The sequence below is a fragment of the Nerophis lumbriciformis genome, linkage group LG20, assembly GCF_033978685.3.
Source record: "Nerophis lumbriciformis linkage group LG20, RoL_Nlum_v2.1, whole genome shotgun sequence".
NCBI lineage: Eukaryota > Metazoa > Chordata > Actinopteri > Syngnathiformes > Syngnathidae > Nerophis > Nerophis lumbriciformis.
Window position 1 is genome coordinate 17960344 of NC_084567.2, and position 18653 is coordinate 17978996.

General features: G+C 39.1%; 1 protein-coding gene across 4 annotated transcripts in view; it reads right to left on the reverse strand.

The window, feature by feature from the left end:
• trpm3 (transient receptor potential cation channel, subfamily M, member 3) overlaps positions 1-18653 on the reverse strand; it is a 542866-nt gene that overhangs the window by 45174 nt on the left and 479039 nt on the right. For 2 of the 4 annotated variants that reach the window (XM_061980556.1, XM_061980557.1), the window contains 2 exons: positions 13108-13311; positions 4624-4764 (listed from right to left, as the gene is read on the reverse strand). In XM_061980556.1, coding sequence (XP_061836540.1) covers positions 4624-4764; positions 13108-13311 — 345 coding nt within the window. The remainder of the gene's footprint in view (positions 1-4623; positions 4765-13107; positions 13312-18653) is intronic. The other 2 variants (XM_061980560.1, XM_061980559.1) reach the window with 1 other exon arrangement.

Here is an 18653-nt window from a genome sequence, read left to right on the forward strand (position 1 = left end):
TTCCAAAGCCCTATTTCCACCCATTTTTCTGGCGACTACTCCTCCCACATTTTTCAACGCATTTCAACCGTTCCACCAACAAAACATTCCTCTTAATCAAGACCAAAAAAAAAATTGTTTCTTGAACTGGAAAAATTTCCGGTTTTCTTGCAATTCTAGGATTTCCGTAATTGCATTCCTCAATTCAACTACCGGTACTTCAACATTTCTCCACCGATTTGACAAATTTCAACACCAACCATTTCAACTCATTCAGACCATTCAAGTTTTTCACCATTTTCAAAAAAATTCCCGCTTTCCCGAAATTCCCATTGAAATGAATGGGACATTCTTCAAACTTCCACAATTCCAAAATTCTTCAACCCATTCAACTCATTCCAGCTTCAACACATTCCACCATTCTGTAAATTCAAACCACCCTTTTTCCAAGTTCAAAAAAATTCCAGATTTTCCCGAAATTCCCTAATACCATTTACTACTTCAACATTTCTTGCCCGTATTAACCAATTCCAACACCAACCAATTCAGCTCATTCAGGTAATTCATGCTTCTAATAATTTTACCAAAAATCCTGCTTTTCCCAAATTTCCAGGAAGTTCCCATTGAAATGAATGGGACATTTTTCCAAGTTGCACAATTCCCACATTTTTCAACCTATTCAAACCATTCCAACATTAACACATTCCACTCATCCTGGACATTCAAACTAACACTTTCCCAAGTTCCAAACCAAATTCCCATTTTCCTGGAAATTCAAACTCTTCAACATTCAAACCATTCTAATATTGAAACCATTTCTACATTCATCCTACATTCCATTTAGCATTTCAGTTTAGCATCAGCTCTTCAACATTCAAACCATTCCAACATTCAACCTATTCTTACATCCATCCATCCATCCATTTTCTACCGCTTGTCCCTTTTGGCGTCGCGGGGGGTGCTGGAGCCTATCTCAGCTACAATCGGGCGGAAGGCGGGGTACACCCTGGACAAGTCGCCACCTCATCACAGGGCCCGCGTTACAGACACTGATTGGAAAAAATTTGGGTATGTAAATAAACATTTACAGAATCTTTCTTTGTAAATAACTTATTTCACAACATATACAGTATGTCTGCGACTTATAGTCCACTGCGGCTAATATATTCATACTGCATTCTGTCAGCATTTCACTTCAACTTCAGCATTGGAGCATTCACATGCAATTCACTCAGGAATTGCCTCTTCTAGTTAATTACCGTAATAGTCTGCTAATGTCAGATAATATATTATTTTTCTCACAGTATGGATAGAAGGTACTCTGTCATTTTCTGCCCAACCCAAACAAGGTCCGGATTGAACCTATTTAGACCCTATAGGGATCCAAGAAGGTCCTAAAAACCCACATAGACCAAAATGACAAATGAGGTTGCCCAAAAGGTCTGAAATGCACCCAAAAGGTCCCTTGCCACCGACTCTTTTGGAGCACCTGGACCTTTAAGGTTAAGTCCTATTTGGGGTCCTCTGGCACTATTAGGTGGGAGATGGTTTCAGGTATGTTTGTCATTTCCTGACTCCATTGACTTTCCACTAAAAGTAGATAGGTCCAAATCCCTTTGGGGCCACTTCTAAAAGTCTCTGCTGCGTTTTATAAGTGTCCCCGGTGCCTGAGGAACTTTGTCTGCCTGCCATGTTGACACGGATCCTTCTTTTGGAATATGTTCTGCAAAAAAGCAAAACACACCCAGACTTCTCCAAGGTTTGGTTTGCAGTTGTATTTTTAGCTAACATCTTGGCCAAAAATGTACGGGTTTTGCTCAAATTCCATTGGAAGACATATAGCATACAAATAATAAACACACTTGTGATCGTTTAAACGTTGCGGCTTCATTACATAATATTTTTAAAGCATATTCTGCATAATTTGGGCTAAAATTAAGAGTCAAAATAAGAATTATTTATGTCTGGTGTGTATTAAAGTGCAGTGATTGCATTGTTTTTATTATCATGTTGTCGCGATTAATAAAGATATTCACCAGGCTCTTGTCAACAATGCTAATCTTGATGCTAATATATATTCACCACGACAATCTAATTTTTATGAACTTCATCTGCGACTCCTGCCTCGTCACAAAACACCTTTGGCTTAGCGATGTGGGTTGACAGTTATGACAATGCTAACAACACGGCTAATGATCGTAGCTGCGACCGTCAAGCTGGCCACGTTTTTGCAAAACAACTTACACTTGTGCCTTTGCAACACGGAGCCCAGTTCTAACTTGGAGGATTTACCCAGGGTGTGACGGAGTATTTCCACGTCGTGGCCGTATTGTAGTGGCCGGGTGACAACCGTATAGCAATGACGCTCTGATTATCCTTCGGGGTAATGGTGAGTACTGTAATCTACAGTAGAAAACACAACTATATTGGGTGAAACGAGTATAAAGGTGACAAAATGGGTAATATTTCATGTTTAGAGGGCTCTATTTATGTTTAAAACTTATTTAGGAGGTTGTAAACATTTTTTATGCTCTATAGAAATATTGGATTTTTAATAATACTCCTACTTTGCGGAAATGCCTTTACCACAGTCAGGCCTGAAACCAATGAGTTGCATTAAACAAGGTACGACTACATCCTGAGCATTTTACAACAAATGGCTACTGACCTTCGGACAATTACAAACCCTGTTTCCATATGAGTTGGGAAATTGTGTTAGATGTAAATATAAACGGAATACAATGATTTGCAAATCATTTTCAACCAATATTCAATTGAATATGCTACAAAGACAACATTTTGATGTTCAAACTGATAAACATTTTTTTTTTGCAAATAATCATTAACTTTAGAATTTAAAGCCAGCAACATGTGACAAAGAAGTTGAGGAATGCTCATCAAACACTTATTTGGAACATCCCACAGGTGAACCGGCAAATTAGGAACAGGTGGGTGCCATGATTGGGTATAGAAGTAGATTCTATGAAATGCTCAGTCATTCACAAACAAGGATGGGGCAAGGGTCACCACTTTGTCAACAAATGCGTGAGCAAATTGTTGAACAGTTTAAGAAAAAACTTTCTCAACCAGCTATTGCAAGGAATTTAGGGATTTCACCATCTACGGTCCGTAATATCATCAAAGGGTTCAGAGAATCTGGAGAAATCACTGCACGTAAGCAGCTAAGCCCGTGACCTTCGATCCCTCAGGCTGTACTGCATCAACAAGCGACATCAGTGTGTAAAATATATCACCACATGGGCTCAGGAACACTTCAGAAACCCACTGTCAGTAACTACATTTGGTCGCTACATCTGTAAGTGCAAGTTAAAACTCTCCTATGCAAGGCGAAAACCGTTTATCAACAACACCCAGAAACGCCGTCGGCTTCGCTGGGCCTGAGCTCATCTAAGATGGACTGATACAAAGTGGAAAAGTGTTCTGTGGTCTGACGAGTCCACATTTCAAATTGTTTTTGGGAACTGTGGACGTCGTGTCCTTCGAACCAAAGAGGAAAAGAACCATCCGGATTGTTATAGGCGCAAAGTTAAAAAGCCAGCATCTGTGATGGTATGGGTGTTTATTAGTGCCCAAGGCATGGGTAACTTACACATCTGTGAAGGCACCATTAATGCTGAAAGGTACATACAGGTTTTGGCGCAACATATGTTGTCATCCAAGCAACGTTACCATGGACGCCCGTGCTTATTTCAGCAAGACAATGCCAAGCCACGTGTTACATCAACGTGGCTTCATAGTAAAAGAGTGCGGGTACTAGACTGGCCTGCCTGTAGTCCAGACCTGTCTCCCATTGAAAATGTGTGGCGCATTATGAAGCCTAAAATACCACAATGGAGACCCCCGGACTGTTGAACAACTTAAACTGTACATCAAGCAAGAATGGGAAAGAATTCCACCTGAGAAGCTTAAAAAATATGTCTCCTCAGTTCCCAAACGTTTACTGAGTGTTGTTAAAAGGAAAGGCCATGTAACACAGTGGTGAACATGCCCTTTCCCAACTACTTTGGCACGTGTTGCGGCCATGAAATTCTAAGTTAATTATTATTTGCAAAAAAAAAATAAAGTTTATGAGTTTGAACATCAAATATCTTGTCTTTGTAGTGCATTCAATTGAATATGGGTTGAAAAAGATTTGCAAATCATTGTTTTCCGTTTATATTTACATCTAACACAATTTCTCAACTCATATGGAAACGAGGTTTGTAGTTGCCAAGTCCGCCACTTGGCTCGATGTAGTTCAACAAATATCAAATTTTACAGACACGTGCTTGTCCCTCCCCCCAAACCTTTCTACCAAATGTTGAGGTGATTCAGCCAAAGCCCCTAAAGTTACGGTGGATGTTTCGTGGAACACGTTAAGCTGTGTGAGAAATTTCAAGTCAGTCCGACTTATGCGGTCAACATTTGGGGTTGAATAAGAGCGCCAATTGCAAGTGTATGAATTTTTAATGCCCTCAGACAATGTAGTTCATGCTTTTTAATGCCATTTAAGGCCTTCATTTTTGCTAAATCCTTTTCAATTACGTTTAATGCTTTTTATTGACCCGCGGAAACCCTGGCTAACATTTGCTGTGAAAGAGCCCAGGATGAGTGTGTCGGGTATTTCTGGAAAAGCATACTGACCGTATGGAACCAGAACTTGACGATGGGAGCGTTGTAAAACTCGTAGATCTTGCGTCCCATGGGGATCAGGCGGTGGCGGTTCTGAACCTCCTCCACGTCCTTCTTCCTGGATGTCTCCGTGGTTACCTTTCCCAGCATCGCCTGGGGAAATGCCAACCCCGCATGGAGCGAAGAGGAAGGCGGGCGAGCAGGAAAGCGGCAGGAAAGCGGAATGGCGTCGGGGGAAGAGTAACATGGATGGATAGGGTGTGGAGTACAAGTGAGAAAAGAATAAAGGATCAGTTTTTTTTTTTTTTTTTTGTAAAATGTTTCTTTCATCATCATGTCATGTACAAAGAAGCAAGCACGGGCAATGTCATCATTCCAAAATTGTGAAATGCGTGTTTGAGGTGTTTGAGGTGAGTGACAACTGGTGACACACAATGACACGGACACTCATGGATTTTGTCTCAGACAACAGGACGGACCAGATAAGACGAGAAGATGATGACAGGTAAAGAGACAGAAAAAGAAGACATCTTGTTTCCATCTGGGACTCAATCCCTAATCCATGAGAGAGGGTTCGGGTATGGAAACATTTTTGTAGCAAAACTATTTGCAATTGCGTCCCTCAATCTGTGCGTCTCTAATACGATTCACTAATTTGTGTGTCTGTATCTCAAGCTCTGTGTGTGTAATCTGATTCACGTGTTTGTGTACTAATTTGTGCATCTGTATTTCAATTCACGTGTTTTTATGTACTAGTTTGTGTGTCTGTATCTCAATCTGTGCGCCTGTAATCCGATTCACGTCTTTGTGTACTAATTTGTGTGTCTGTATCTCAATCTGTGCGCCTGTAATCCGATTCACGTGTTTGTGTACTAATTTGTGTGGCTGTATCTCAATCTGTGCATCTGTAATTCAATTCACGTGTTTATTTACTAGTTTGTGTGTCGGTATCGCAATCTGTGCGTAATCCGTAATGCGTAATGCGTAATTTGTAATCTTATTCACTTGTTTGTGTACTAGTTTGTGTGTCTGTAATCCGATTCACATGTCCCTGTACTAATTTGTGTGTCTGTATCTCAATCTGTGTATCCGTAATCCGATTCACGTGTCCGTGTACTAGTTTGTGTGTCTGTATTTCAATCTGTGTGTGTGTCATCCGTTTCACGTGTTTGTGTACTAAATTGTGTGTCTGTATCTCAATCTGTGCGTCTGTAATCCGATTCACATGTTTGTGTACTAATTTGTGTGTCTGTATCTAAAGCTCTGTGTCTGTAATCCGATCCACGTTTTTGTGTACTACTTAGCCTGTCTGTATCTCAATCTGTGCGTCTGTAATCCGATTCATGTGTCCGTGTAATAATTTGTGTTTGTATCTCAAGATCTGTGTGTGTAATCTAATTCACGTGTCTGTGTACTAATTTGTGTGTTTGTATCTCAAGCTCTGTGTGTAATCTGAATCACATGTTTGTGTACTAATTTGCATGTCTGTATCTCAATATGTGCGTCTGTATTCCGATTCACGTATTTGTGTACTAGTTTGTGTGTCTGTGCGTCTGTAATCCAATTCACGTGTCCGTGTACTAGTTTGTGTGTCTGTATCTCAATATGTTTGTCTGTAATCCGATTCACGTGTCCGTGTACTAATTTGTGTGTCAGTATCCGTGTATGTGTAATCAGATCCGCGTGTACATGTTACTGCTAAAAACACAAATTTTTACTTACAGTCGGTGTTAAAAAATCCATTGTTGTACGCTTCAACACATCGAAATAGGGGACGATTTTTTTTTTCACACACACAAATCGAAATACAGACACACAAAATTAAAACGGGCAGATCTGATTACACACTAGGGTTGTCTCGATGCCAATTATTTAGTGCTGGTATTTTTCGATTATTTTCTAAATAAAGGGTACCACAAAAACATGGCAGTATTGGCTTTATTTTAACCCAAAAAATCTTACGGTACATTAAACATATGTTTCTTATTACAAATAACAATGTTGTACTTATACTAAAAATAGCTAGAGAACATATCAGATAACTTGGATATAAAAATATCGATGTAATCATTGTAGTGTCGACTACATACGATCTTGTACTTGGTATCATTACAGTGGATATATCCACCCATGTGTTTACATTGAGGAGCGCTAGCTTGCTGTTAGCAGAAAGCTATTGTATCCTCCGACGGTGTGTAGTGAAGCATGTTTAGCTATTCCTCATCCCGCAGGGATGATACTTGTAAGAAACTTACTTTATTTGTCGCCATGGAGGCGAGGATTAGTAATTTACGAGTAGCTAAAACACTGCCGACTGCGGATGGACATTAGCCGCTAGCTAGCTAGCCATGTTTTAAACCACCTCTTGCTGAGGGCGTTTCAGTGTTATATCTTCACCTTTAACGTTAGTTTAAGCCAAAATGCGTCCTTTCTCCCTTTTTTGTTGACACACCGTCACTAGTTGTAAGTACTCCGTGATTGTATCCGGCTATTTTAAGACAGTCATTTCCAGGAGTTATCTCACCCTCTGGAAGTTTTACTAACGTTTTTCAATGTTGTAAAAATGTGTACAATTAATATTAAATTTCAACATTTCTGTTAACAAAGATTTGCGTCAGCCTGCGACACAGTTATTTTGATAGTAGGCTAATATAGCGAATATAGACACTTATATCATGTGTCTTCATTATAACACTTATATAAGGCTCGTATTTTTTTTGCGGCTCCAGAAAGATTTTTTTGAAATTTTCGGTCCAACATGGCTCTATCAACATTTTGGGTTGCCGGCCCCTGGTTTAGATTGAGCTTTCAACCGGAAGCACAAGTGCAGTTCTGTCTTCTAGCCGTCCATGGCGTTTTTACTCTTATAGCTTCTTCATTCATCACTCCAGGCTTTGTAAGTTTTACAATATAACTAAAACAATTCCCCATGTGTGATGTCTGTAGGAGTGTTTTCATGCATATTTGTACATCCTTTCGTAATGTGATGAAGTTAGCATTAGCTAATATGCTAACACGTTTACGAGTGTCAGTGTTAGTATTTTTAACTTACAATGGCATTCGTTCTGTGTTTCAGTTGTGCAAATTTACCAAAACGTCACCGTGGAGTTTACTGAGTCCGCTTAGCTGATTGAAGAGCTAGCTTCCGCAGCTAGTGTGTCCATAACGATTACTTCTGTTTTGTTTGATCAGCCGTTTTACTGCCGTGTTACAGACAATGTTTGGAAAAAATTAAGATGGGTAAATAAACATTTACAAAACCGTTCTGCGTAAATAACTCATTTCACAACGTATATATCTGCGGTGCGGCTATTACATGGAAAAATATTTTTTCCGTCTAAAATTTAGTGGGTGCAGCTTATATATCGGCGCACTCTATAGTCCGTAAAATAAGGTACGTGCACACAGAAAAATAGTCTGGCACCTGGTCAAATTATTTTACCCCAATGTGGCCCCCACCAGCCAAAAAAGTTTGGGGATCCCTGGGTTAAAGTAAACATCCCAGCTAAAATGACAGAGCATTTATAGGATAGATTTTTACAAAAAGTGTAAATATGGATATAGGCCCACACCCCCTTGCTTTTAAAGCAGGAGTGTCAAACTCATTTTAGATTGGGGGCCACGTGGAGAAAAATCTACTCCCAGGTGGGCCGGACTGTGTTATATCGTCGACACACCGTCACTAGTTGTAAGTACGCCGCGGTTGTGCGTTGCCGAACATGCTCCTCTGCTCGTAAAACCAGCAATGAAAACAAAACAAAAATTGGTATATTTTCAGAGGCAGTATAATACCATTTATGATTCATTAGTACTTTACTAGTACCGCTATACCGTACAACCCTATTACACACACACAAATTGAGATAGAGACACACAAATTAGTACACGGACACAGGAATCGGATAACAGACGCACAGATTTAAATAGGCATTTGCAAATAGTTGTGCTACAATATTACTTCCATAATTCATGCCTCTATTCTAACCATGGTCATGTCTAAGCACCCGTGAGGGAGTTTATTTATCGCTCACTGAGCACGTCAGTGGATGCTCTCAATGCAAGATCTGCATCAAACATGTTGCCTTTGCACAGATAACGCCGCTCAGTTTGGATTTGACACGACACCAATTTCACTTCAACGAGCTTCTTTTTGAACGGACGCTAAAGCTGAGCATTGTTGTTTCTGTGAAGGCAGAGATGTTGATACACGCCTTGTATCCGGTCATTAAATCTATCTTTATGACTTCCTATTAAGTAGCCGACAGTGCATTTGTAGAAATTAGAAGCCGGGACACAAATTGGGGACTCGCTGCAAATGCGTCCTCTAACAAGAGTTGTTTTTTGGCCATGTCCACGGGGTGAAGGACTTCCCTCGGTTTACTTTCTTCTGGAATCTGCTTGTTTATTTTGTAATGACATCACACTAAATGTGCAGCTATGTTCTTACGTGCGTCTCGAGTGTTCTTAAATCGATTGATTGGTCTTTAAAATTCAGCAATAACATGAGGAACTGTCTGCCATACATTTACTGCAAATCACATTGTCCTCCATTGATTATTGTTGTAAAGTCTGCCTTTTCTGAAAATGATTGTTTTCAAGTTTTCTGACTTTCAGTAATAATGGCTTTAGTGTTTGGAGTTATAGGCATGTCCACAACACCCACATAGAGATTTTAAAGGAAAACTGCACTTCTTTTGGAATATAACCATCATCCCCAATCAAGAAAACATGCATTCAAAATATTGTAAATTCCAGGCTATAAGCCGCTACTTTTCCCCCCTACGCTTTGAACCCTGCAGCTTACAAAACGGTGCAGCTAATTTATGGATATTTCGATCTAAATAGTTTTTTTTTCAAAACTAAATAGATGTGTTGTTGTCTGTGCTATGGCGCCATCTTTTGGACAAGTTCACTCCCTGCAGTGCGCTTCTGTTTAGACCGGGGGTTGGCAACCCGTTGCTCTAGAGCCCTAGTGGCTCCCTGGAGCTTTTAAAAAAATGTATGAACATGGAAAAATATGTTTTTTGTTTTAATATGTTTTTTTGTTGGAGGACAAACATGACAAAAACCTTCCTAATTGTTAAAGATCCCACAGTTTATATTACACATGCTTCACTGATGAGAGTATTTGGCAAGCGCTGTTTTGTACTACTAATTTCGGAGGCCCTTGAACTCACCGTAGTTTGTTTACATGTACATTTTTCTCCGACGCTGCCACAGAAAGACGTGTTTTACGACACACCTTCTTTGTCTTGTTTTGTCCACCAAACATTTTATACTGTGCGTGAATGCACAACGGTGAGCTTTGTTAATGTTATTGACTTGTTGGAGTGCTAATCCGGCATATTTGCAAGCTAATCAATGCTAACATGCTTTTTAGGCAAGCTGTATGTACATATTGCATGATTATGCCTTGTTTTAGGTATATTTGAGCCCATTTAATTTCCTTTACCTATGTCCTCTGTGTATTTAATTCACATTTGCATGTCTCATGACATTATCTGTATGTAATAATGGCTGCATTTCTAATAGTTGTTTGTGTACTATGTTGTTCCAGACTCAGCTTGCCAAAGATTGTATTAAATCTATTAGAAGAAGACAACCTGCTTTTCCTTTAACTTGGACACACACATCTACATCTTTGGCCATTCTATGACAGTCATTTCCAGGAGTTATGTCACCTTCTGAGAAACCTCCGTTTTACTAATGTTGTAAAAATATGTAGAATAAATATTACATTTCAACATTTCTGTAAAGAAAGATTTGCGTCAGCCTGCGACACAGTTATTTTGATAGTAGGCTAATATAGCGAATATACACACTTACATCATGTGTTGTCTTCATTATAACACTTATATAAGCTCTTATTTTTTTGCGGCTCCAGAAAGATTTTTTTTTGTATTTTTGGTCCAACATGGCTCTTTCAACATTTTGGGTTGCCGCCCCCTGGTTTAGATTGAGCTTTCAACTGGAGGCACAAGTGCAGTGCCATCTTCTAGCTGTCCATAGCGTTTTTACTCGTATAGCTTCTTCATTCATCACTCCAGGCTTTGTAAGTTTTACAATACAACAAACAATTCTTACTTACTAAACTGTCCCATGTGTGATGTCTGTGGGAGTGTTTTCATGCATATTTGCACGTGCTTTCGCAATGTAATGAAATTAGCATTAGCTAATATGCTAACACATTAACGAGTGTCTGTGTTAGTATTTTTAACTTACAATGGCATTCGTTCTGTGTTTCAGTTTTACCAAAACGTCACCTTGGAGTTATTGAGTCCGCTTAGCTGACTGGAGAGCTAGCTTCCGCAGCTAGTGTGTCCATGACGATGACTTCTGTTTTGTTTAAACAGCCGTTTTACTGCCGTGTTACAGACAATGTTTGCAAACAATTAAGATGGGTAAATAAACATTTACAAAACCTTTCTGCGTAAATAACTCATTTCACAACATATATATCTGCGGTTTATAGTCCGGTGCGGCTATTATATGTAATATTTTTTCTTCTAAAATTTATTGGGTGCGGCTTATATACCGGTGCACTCTATACTCCGTAAAATAAAGTACATGCACACAGAAAGATAGTCTGGCACCTGGTCAAATTCTTTTACCCCAATGTGGCCCCCACCAGCCAAAAAGGTTTGGGGATCCCTGGGTTAAGCTAAAAATCCCAGCTATAATGACAGAGCATTTACAGTATAGATTTTTACAAAAAGTGTAAATATGGATATAGGCCGACGCCCCCTTGCTTTTAGAGCAGGGGTGTCACTCATTTTAGATCGGGATACACATGGAGAAAAATCTACTCCCAAGTGGGTCGGACTGGTAAAATCACGGCAGGATAATTTAAAAATAAAGACAACTTCAGATTGTTTTCTTTGTTTAAAAATAGAAAAAGCACATTCTGAAAATGTACAAATCCTAATGTTGTTTATTCTTAGTATTACATGTTGCGGTTTATAGTATTCTATTTTTATTCGTCGTTATTTATACTTTCTGAATAAATTATGTGATAATGTTCATCAGTCAACTCATTGGTGTTAATTTTCAATCTATCAAGATAAAAAAATAACATCAAAATCAAATTATAGGATGTTATTTCGATAGATAGATAGATAGTACTTTATTGATTCCTTCAGGAGCGTTCTCTCAGGAAAATTTTAATTCCAGTAGCAGTGTACAGAATTGAGAACGAATTTAAAAAGTAAAAAATAAATAATGGGGGTATAAATGGAAATAAAATAGAAAATATAACAATAAGAATAAAAGTAAAAAGGAACAATAAGAATAAAAATATAACAGAAAACATAAGAATATAACAAGAGAAACTCGGCAGTAGTGACCATGTTATGAAAATGTATTGCAATTTAAAAAAAAATTGTTATTGTTTTGCATCCCCTGTCATCCTAGTACCCCCCTCCCTCACAGAGAGGAGTTGTCATCACAGTCTGATGGCGTGTGGGACAAAGGAGTTTTTTAGTATTTTTTATTTATATATTAGTATATTTTTAGTTTTTATGTAGTTTGCTCATTTTCCTCGACTGGTGCACTAACATCATGTGCTTTTATTTTTCTTACATATGTAGCATCATCTACAAAGATACAAACAATTGCTATTGCGATATCTAGTGGACACATGTAGAACAGCAGTTTCTTTCATTCAAAAATTTCGGCTCATTTTTATACTTAGCGAACTCATCCCGCGGGCCGGATAAAACCTGTTTGTACAAATGCCTGTTGCTTTGTGCCGACTTGCTAACTGTGATCATTGCAGATGGAACATATTTAGAGTGGTGCTGAAAGGTGATCAACTTCAATGCAATCAGTTAAATGGACGATATACTGTAACATCCGGGTTGCAAATTCCAAATCAATTTCCATTCTTGATTATAGCGGGCAAACTGGATCTTGATATATCGCCTCAACTGATTAGATTGAACTGGAACAAGTCCAAGTGCTGCCTGTGCATCCAAGTCTTTTGCGCCGATGAAGCAAATCTGCAGCGGTAAGGTGCTGAGACTCTGGATGATTTAAGATGTGCAGCGGCAGACATCAATGCAAGTACGGCAGCCCACATGCGGAGTGGCAGCAAGCCATCACCGGTTAGGGGAAGGAGCGTCAGCAGGCAAAGTACTGTACCTCATCCCGGAGAGAAGGGGGATAGGGGAAAGAGAGTGCAGAGGATGGGGGGATTCAAAGGGAAAAGGAGAACAAGAGGGAGAGGGGGAAAAGGCGGAGGAGGAGAGAGATGGAGGGAGAAACATTCACGAGGAAAACCCACAAGAGACGCTACAACTCCACCATGTCCATGTCTTGGCTTAGACAACGAGAAACAGGAAGGTTGGCCATGTTGTGTGCGTTTGGACGACTGTGTGAGGACGCGTTAACAAATTGCCTCTGCAGAGTCACACTGCTCGTGTTTTTGGTCATGTGAGTGCCTGACGCAAACGTATGTGCACGGGTTCTGAGATGCAGGGCTGAGGTGGGTTCTCTCACCACGGAGTTGTACTGCGCCTCACAGTAAGACCTTACTGTGAACTCCATGTCTTCCTCCTCTTTCTCCTTGACTGGTTTCTCCGGCTCCTCTTCCTCCTTCTCCTGCAAGTAGGCCTCCTGATCCTGGGGCATGTAGGACATCTCGTCCTTGTTCTTGAACTCCAGGCTCAGGATGGACGGCGGCAAGAGCAGACCCAAGATCACCTGCGGGGGGGAGGGAAAAAGGTGAAGTAAGTAAGTAAATAAGTAAATTTAATTTATAAAGTGCTTATCACAGATAAAATCACAAAACGCTGTACAAAACATAGGTGAAGTAAAACAACAATTCAATTTAAAACAACAGGCGCAACATCATAAAAAGGATACAAAGTGGATTAAAAATTATAGTTAAAAGGTGCATTAACTAAAAGTATGGAAGTAGAATTGTCTCACATCAACTTATATATATCAATATGATATTAATACATATGCATATATTAATAAATATACAAATACAAATGTGATATACAAAGAAATACATAATTTGGATAAATAAATGCGTATTTGTAAATATATTTTTGAGATTTGAAAATATATACAAATAAAATGTATAAATATAAACATTTTGACATACAATTAAATCAAGAATTTGTATAAATAAATGTGTATTTGTAAATATATTTTTGAGATTTTAATATAAATATGCTTGATTTTGTATTTGTATTGAATTTGCATATGTGGATCACTTTTTTGCCGATGAGACATTCCTCCCACAAACCAGATGCACAAATAAATGTGACCTACACACTCCCCTGAACAACCAGCAGAGGGCACTGCAGCCTGATAAGAGATCAGTATCCACATCGGGACAAGGTCATTAAACGGCATTGATACAATAAAATAAGCAGCCAGCACGGTCTTTCAGATTAACTGGATAAATTAGCATTAGCTATACAATGCTAACGTTAGCTAGCTCAGTCAGGCCCGTTGTGCGTTCTCTCTGTAAAGACGTACATTGTTTTTGTGCAGAGAACTCCGGGCATATATAATGCATATAATGCATATAATGCTCTGTGACCCAGACCGCTCTGGCGACAGTGCCCTCTGCTGGTTAATCAGGGGAGTGTGAAGGTCACATTTATTTGTGAATCTGGTTTTGTGGGAGGAATGTCTCATCGACACAAAAGCAAAAAAGCGATGCAAATATGCAAATTCAATACAAATATAAAATCAAGCATATTTATATTCAAATCTCAAAAATATATTTACAAACACACATTTATTTATACATATCCTTGATTTATTTGTATGTCACATATTTATATTTATACATTTTATTTGAATATATTTTCAAATCTCAAAAATATATTTACAAATATGCTTTTATTTATACAAATTATTTTATATAATTATTTGTATATCACATCTGTATTTGTATTTGTATATTCATTAATATATGCATATGTATTAATATCATATTTATATATATAAGTTGATGTGAGACAATTCTACTTCCATATAAAAGCTTTACTAAAAAGAGAAGTTTTCAAATGTTTCTTAAAAGTTTCAACACAGTCAAGATCACGAAGGGCCTGGTGCAAATTGTTCCAGAGTCTGGGAGCTATAGCCTGGAATGCCAGGTCTCCACGAGTTTTCGGGATTTTTAGAAGAAGGAGAATACAAGGTCGGTCGTCGATACCGACACCTGTGCACTTCCAAGACTCTCAATACTTATCCGGTACCACGATGTAAATAAAAGAACTGATGGACCCATGTAAATTTCAGTAGCAGCTGCCAAGAGGTAACTCCCGTAAATTCCAGACTATACTGTAAGCCGCTACTTTTTTCCTACGCTTTTGACCCTGCACATTATAAAACAGTGTGGCTAATTTACGGATCTTCTCTTCGGTGACGGCCATAATGCAAATAGTAAAAAAAAAAGACGAAGCAAAGACAATGATAAGGTGTGATATTGTTTGTGGTATGGCGCCATCTTTTGGACGAGTTCGCCCACGGCAGGTGCTGCAGTGCCCTTCTGTTTAGACTGAGATTTCAACCAGAAGTAGAAGTGCCGTTCCAGCTTCTAGTCGTCCATAGCATTTTTACTCGTGTGGATTCTTCATTCATCACTCCAAGCAAGGTTTGTAAGTTTTGCAGCACAACTAAAACAATTCATTCTTACTAAACCGTCCCATGTGTGATGTCTGGAGGAGTGTTTTCATGCATATTAGTACGTGCTATTGTGATGTAATGAAGTTAGCGTCGTTAGAATGAGCTAATATGCTAACACGTTTACGAGTGTCTGTGTTAGTATTATTGACTTACACAGCATTCTTTTTGTATTGTTTCAGTTTCACAAATTCCTAAGTAAATTCACCAAAACGTCACCGTGGAGTTATTGAGTCTGTTTAGCTGATTTGAGAACTAGCTTCCGCAGCTAGTGGATTCATGACAATGACTTCTGTTTTGTTTGATCAGCTGTTTTACTGCCGTGTTACAGACAACGTTTGGAAACAATTAAGGGATGTAAGTAAACATTTACAGAATCTTTCTGAGTAAATAACTCATTTTACAACATGTACATTTGCTGCTTATAGTCAGATCCGGCTAATATATGGAAAAATATTTTTCTCTTTTAAAATTTAGTGGGTGCGGCTTATATACCGGTGCGCTCTACAGTCCGGAAAATAGGGTATATATACATTCAAAAAAGAACAGCAGTGTTCTATAACATCCCAGTACATCAAAACAAACAATACTGTGCTTATAAATATGCTCATAAATATCAACAATATTCAACTATTTTACATTTTAAAAAGAACAGCCTTGATGTGGAGCCTTCAAAGATATTGCTCTTTAATTTTCTTGCAGTATGATGGTAGTGTGACGTCATGTCATTTAATAAAAAAGTCTGTATCATATTTAAAGACAGGCCTTTGTGTTTTCATTCATTGTTAATTCAGTGTCAACATTTCAGCCTAGTCCTACTATGTTATGTCTTTTTTGCTCTATTTTTCTATTTTTGCTGTATTTTATGGCTAAAATGTGCCACTGCCCATAAAAAAAAAGCGCTGCGATCAGCAAAATTCAAACACTTTGCCTTCCTGGCGAAATAGGTAAACTAGGACTTTTGGAAGTGATAACGATTGGGGGCTTGTGGTGGCGGACATCTGCTCTCATTCGCGCGGTGAATACTTTCGTGACCACTCGTATTTGAATACTGAACAAATGCATGACACAAGATACACCTCTCTTTCACTTTTACTATGTACCTCCTCTAATATGTGTTCTGAAGCGGAGGTACGCCACACCTACAGACATGCTACACTGAAACACTCCTATTATTGTTTGTTTATGAGCAAGGGTGAACCTGAAGCGCCAAATACGCTTTTGTGATGGGCTTCTACGGATAAGTAAATATGTGGAAAACACTGGCTTGATTATTTTTAAGACAGCAGGTATTCTTCTTCAGCACTGACTCCGTACTGATATACGAGAATCGACGCAGTATTCAGGACTGAAGATAATACCAAGTAGAGATGTCCGATAGAGATGTCCGATAATGGCTTTTTTGCCGATATCCGATATTCCGATATTGTCCAAATCTTAATTACAGATTCCGATATCAACTGATACCGATATATATAGACGTGGAATTAACACATTATTATGCCTAATTTTGTTGTGATGCCCCGCTGGATGCATTAAACAATGTAACAAGGTTTTCCAAAATAAATCCACTCAAGTTATGGAAAAAAATGCCAACATGGCACTGCCATATTTATCATTGAAGTCACAAAGTGCATTATTTTTTTTAACATGCCTCAAAACAGCAGCTTGGAATTTGGGACATGCTCTCCCTGAGAAAGCATGAGGAAGTTGAGGTGGGCGGGATTGGAGGGGGGAGGGGGGGTAGCGGGGGTGTATATTGTAGCGTCCCGGAAGAGTTAGTGCTGCAAGGGGTTCTGGGGATGTGTTCTGTTGTGTTTATGTTGTGTTACGATGCGGATGTTCTCCCAAAATGTGTTTGTCATTCTTGTTTGGTGTGGGTTCACAGTGTGGCGCATATTTGTAACAGTGTTAAAGTTGTTTATACGACCACCCTCAGTGTGACCTGTATGGCTGTTGTGTGTGAAAAGCCATATATATTATGTGACTGTGCCGGCACGCAAAGGAAGTGACTTTAAGGATTATTGGCGGTCTGTACTTCTCCCTACGTCTGTGTACACAGCGGCGTTTTAAAAATTCATAAATTTTACTTTTTGAAACCAATACCGATAATTTTGAAACCGATACCGATAATTTCCGATAATATCGGCAGTCCGACATCTCTAATAACAAGTGTCGATATTTCTGACAACCCTTGTCAGATATAATAAAGGTGTTGTCTTTCATGAGAACTGTCAAAACGAGGTCCTTTGGGTGTTGTGTTTTCCCGGAATGCAAAGGAAAGTTGGCGCGGGCAAGGCGTGAATGTAAGTACATATTTTTTTAAATACTAACAAACTACAAAAAAAGGAGCAAACAAAAGGCGCGCACAATGGCGGAGAACAAACTTGACTAATGAAAACAAAAGACTAGCACAAAGGCAATTAACTATGAACACGAAACAAAAACACTTACTGTGGCATGGCATGAAACATGAACTATAATAAACAGGAATCTCATGGGTAGCAGAGGTAGTATGGATGGATAATGTCACCAGGCCGATCAGCAGAAAAAGACAGTCTTAAATAGCAGTGACATGATTGGTGACAGGTGTGCGAGTGCAAAGCGTGAGACAGGTACGTGACATGACAGGTGAAAACTAATGGGTTGCTCTGGTGACAAAACAAACAAGAGTGCACAAAGAGTCCAAAAACAAAACCGAACATGACTAAAACAAAAACATGATCAACAGACATGACAAGAACTGATGAACGAAATTATTGACACTGATCAGTAGGGTTGTACGGTATACCGGTATTAGTAAAGTACCGCGATACTAATGAATCATTTTTGGTACTATACCGTCTCTGAAACGTACCGGTCCCGCACCCACCCTGCGCCCGCGTCGAAGTCACGTCTTGACATTGCTGGTTTACGAGCAGAGGAGCATGTTCGGCAGCGCACAATCACGGAGTACTTACAAGCAGACACAGTGTGTCGACGGAAAAGGGAGAACGGACGCATTTTGGCTTAAAAACTAACGATGAAGGTGAAGTTATAACACTGAAACGCCCTCAGAAAGAGGTGCTTTAAGACATGGCTAGCTAGCTAGCTAGCGGCTAACGTCCATCCACATTTTGCAGTGTTGTAGCTACTTCTAAATCACTAATCCTTGCCTCCATGGCGACAAATAAAGTACATTCCTTACAAGTATCATCCCTGCAGGACGAGGAATAGCTAAACATGCTTCACTACACGCCGTAGCTCACCGGTGTCAAAATGTAAACAAACGCCACTGGTAGATCTACACCTAACATCCACTGTAATGATATTAAGTACAGGCACGTATCGAGTCGATACTACTATGGTTACGTCGATATTTTTTGGCATCACAACATCTTCTTTAATTTTTTTTAAAT